The sequence below is a fragment of the Octodon degus genome, unplaced genomic scaffold (assembly GCF_000260255.1).
Source record: "Octodon degus isolate 3935 unplaced genomic scaffold, OctDeg1.0 scaffold00067, whole genome shotgun sequence".
Lineage (NCBI taxonomy): Eukaryota > Metazoa > Chordata > Mammalia > Rodentia > Octodontidae > Octodon > Octodon degus.
Genome location: NW_004524643.1, coordinates 2656259 through 2659925, shown reverse-complemented (window position 1 = coordinate 2659925; position 3667 = coordinate 2656259). Strand labels below are relative to the sequence as shown.

The 3667-nt window shown below is 38.3% G+C and overlaps 1 protein-coding gene across 2 annotated transcripts in view; it reads left to right on the top strand.

The window, feature by feature from the left end:
• Positions 1-3667, top strand: part of Sbf2 (SET binding factor 2) — a 508807-nt gene that overhangs the window by 445869 nt on the left and 59271 nt on the right. For both annotated transcript variants that reach the window (XM_004634868.2, XM_023719341.1), the window contains exon 27: positions 2894-3090. In XM_004634868.2, the coding sequence (XP_004634925.1) occupies positions 2894-3090 (197 nt within the window). The remainder of the gene's footprint in view (positions 1-2893; positions 3091-3667) is intronic.

Below are 3667 nucleotides of genomic sequence, written 5' to 3'. Positions count from 1 at the left end.
AAAAAAAAAAAAGAAAGATTATCAGGGTGTGTATGTTTTAAGTTTTTCACAACTTTCAAGAGACATATCTAATATATAAGAATGCAAAAAAATGAAAAATAAAAGGATTGAAAAAAATACTATGCAAAACTAAAAGAATAAAACAAAAGCTGTTGTCATCAATATAAATGGCAAAGTAGATTTTAAAATAAAAAGAATTACCAGCATATAGAAGGATGATAATAGATTCATTTCATACACAGAAATTCATTAAGACCAAGTAGAATTTATTACAGAAATACAGAACATTATTGATATTTGAAGGGCCAGCCAGATAGCTCAGCAGACTAAAGCCCCTGCTTAGGCAAAGCACAGGGACCAGGGTTGGACCCCCGGCCCCACATGCCATGCCAGCTCTGCCCCTGGGGCATGTTGAGATGGACTGAGACTGGGCGTGGTGGCACTTGCCTATAATCCCAGCGTTTGGGAGGCTGAAAACAGGAGGATCACTACAAGTCTGATCTGTGTAGTGAGACCCTATAGACTCTGTACTAAATTTTTTAAAAAATGATATTTGAAAGGTAGCATGGGTATGTTTTCAGTGATATACATTTGTAAACTTTTAAAAAGAACTCAGATCAAAATTAGAAGTAAAGGGGGCCAGAGAGATAACTCAGAATAAGCACTTCCTGACAAGTGCAAGGGCCTGAAGTCAATCCTTGGTTCCACAAAAAAAAAAAAAAAATTGAAGTAAAGAGATAGATGCTTATCTGGTATGTTTCTTAAAAATCTGAAAATTGCTTAATAAAAGATATTTTTTCTGAGGTCAGAATGAAAAAGAATGTGTACTATCGCTGCTTCTATTCAGTGATGTATTTGAAGTCCTAGACAACACAAAAGGACTAGAAAAAAAAAAAACAAGCATGGTGGCACATGCCTGTAATTCCAGCTGCACTGAGGCTGAGGCAGGATTGCAAGTTCTAGGCCAGGCCAGACAATTAACCAGATTCTGTCTCAAAATTAAATAAATAAACAAAGAGCTAGGAGTATAATCAGTGGTAATTCACTTCCCTAGCATGCTCAAGATACTGAAAAAGGGGTGGGGCTAGAAAAATAAAAGGGTAAAGATTGAAAAGAAAAAATAAAACTCCCTATTCACAGATGACCTGAATGTGCATGTAGAAAATCTTAGGTAAATTTGGTTGCCACTGGTACATAGTTACATATATTCCAAAACCAAAAATTACAAAATTAAAATTTTTTAAATGATACTACTTATTTTCTGTGATACTATTTAGCACTAAGCACTACTACAGTAGCACTAAGAAACATTAAATATAAAAATAAATCCAGTGAAAGATAGGCAAGATCTCTATATGAACACTTAAAGCAACATTGAAGGTCATTAAATATCTAAGTAAATAGCTATTTCATGTTTTTAGATTAAAATACCCAAAATTCTAATAACTGTAGCTTCTCCTGAAATTGATCTTCAGATTCAATAAAGTCTCAATCAAAATCCCAGCAAGATATTTACAGGATTCAAAAAATTATTCTGAGTTATATACAAATGCACAAGGGCAAAATTAACCAAGATGACTTTACAAATAATACTACAGGATATCAAGACTTTTTAATCAAGCTACAGTGATTGAAACACCATGTGTAGTTAACAGAAGGGTAGACAGGCCAAGCAGTGGTGCACAAAAGGAAATATAGCAACAGCCCATGTGTATAGACACTTCAAGGTAAAGATTGCACTTAAAAGTAGCGGATAGAAGATCCTGTGTTCAGTAAATGGTGCTGGAAATGTATGGGAGGATTAATCTTGACCCTCAAAAATCAATTCCCATGGGTCTGTAAACCACTATATAAATGGTAATAACAAATAAATAAAGCTTCTAGAAGCCAGGAAAATACCTTTATCTATTGAAGTAAGATCATTTTTTTTTTTTTGGACAAGAAAAGCATTGTCCATAGAATAAAAAATTGATAAATTAAGATCAGAAGCCAGATATGGTAGTGTATGCCTATAATCCCAGCACTGGGGAGACTGGAGCAGGAGGATTGCTTTGAGTTCAAGGCCAGCCTGGGATGCATAATGAGTTCAAGGCCAGCCTGCACTACAAAGCAAGACTCTACCCTCACCACCCCCCATCATTACACAGATTGGACTCGTAGTGATCCTCCTGTTTACAGCCTCCCGAGCACTGAACCCCCCCCATCAGAAATTAAATACATCAAAAGATATTAATCTGGGCATAGCGGTGCTTGCCTGTAATTCCAGCACTTCAGAGGCTGAGGTAGGAAAATCACCACAAGTTGGAGGCCAGCATGAGTTCCAAAGTGAACTCAGGCCAGCCTGAACTATGTAGCATCTTCCTGTGCTTTGTTCTGTGTTATCATTTCAGTGATCGATGAGTTGTTGATAATTTAACTCAACATTTTCATAAAGTTGACATTAATCCACGGATCTTTAAGTTGAAGAAAAGTAGTGCATAAGGCAAGAGAAACAGTTCCACAAAAGCTTTTTAAATAATTCAATGTATTTATTTTATAAGCTTTGATTATTCAGCAAAAATTAGTCATATCACTCAAAGGGACTCATTTCAAAAAACACTGCACAGTGATGGATAAGTTAACTGTTTCTACCTTTTCTCAACTCCGAAGAACCAAGGAGTTACAATAAAGTTGTGTTTAAAATGTATTTCTTACTCCTCCACCAGTGTGCTTCTCAGTCTTATAAAATTGTGATATTATGTCATTAATATCCTTATATTCTCTCTTCTTCCTTCCTCTGCCTGTCTCTCTTCTCTTACCCCCTCCTTCTTCTTTTCCTTCCCCCTCCCCCATTTCTCTCCCCATTTTTTTCCCCTTCTACTCCAATCATTCTCTTCCTTCCATGTCTCTGAAGCTATCCTGGCCTTTTAGTCATACCTCAAGCTGTACAAGACACTAGTTTACCAAGAGTAGCCCGCTGCTATCGACACAATCGCTTGCCTGTTGTATGTTGGAAGAACTCGAGAAGTGGTACTCTGCTCCTTCGATCTGGAGGATTCCATGGGAAGGGAGTTGTTGGTCTTTTCAAATCTCAGAACTCTCCTCAGGCAGGTAAGCATCTCTGCAGTACAGTAATGACTCTTTCATTTAAGGGTATTCCTAGAAATAAGTTGGGCATGTTTGCACATGCCTGTAATCCCAGCTATTTAGGAGACTCAAGTGAAAGGATTGCTTCAGCCCAGAAGTTTGGGTATAGCTAGTTCAACATAGTGAGACCTTGTCTTTTAAAAACTGTTCCCTAAGCTGGGATTGATGGCTTTCACCTGTAATCCTAGCACTTGGGAGGCTGAAGCAAGAGGAGTGCTGTGAGTTTGAAGCCAGCCTGAACTATACAGTTGAGACTCTGTCTCAATTTAAAAAATAGGGCCGGGGAGATAGCTCAGTAGAATAAGCATCTGCCTAGCAAGCGGAGGGTCCTGAGTTCAATCCCCAGTACCAAATAAATAAATTTTTTTAAATAAATAAATGGGGGCTGGTGAGATGGCTCAGTGGTCTAAAGCACCTACTTAGAACAAGCTTAGCAAAGCACAGGGACAGCTGTTCAATCCCCCCAGCACCACATGCCAGCCAGCCCCGCCCCCTGGTGGGCTGAGCTGGCCACACACACACACACACACACACACACACA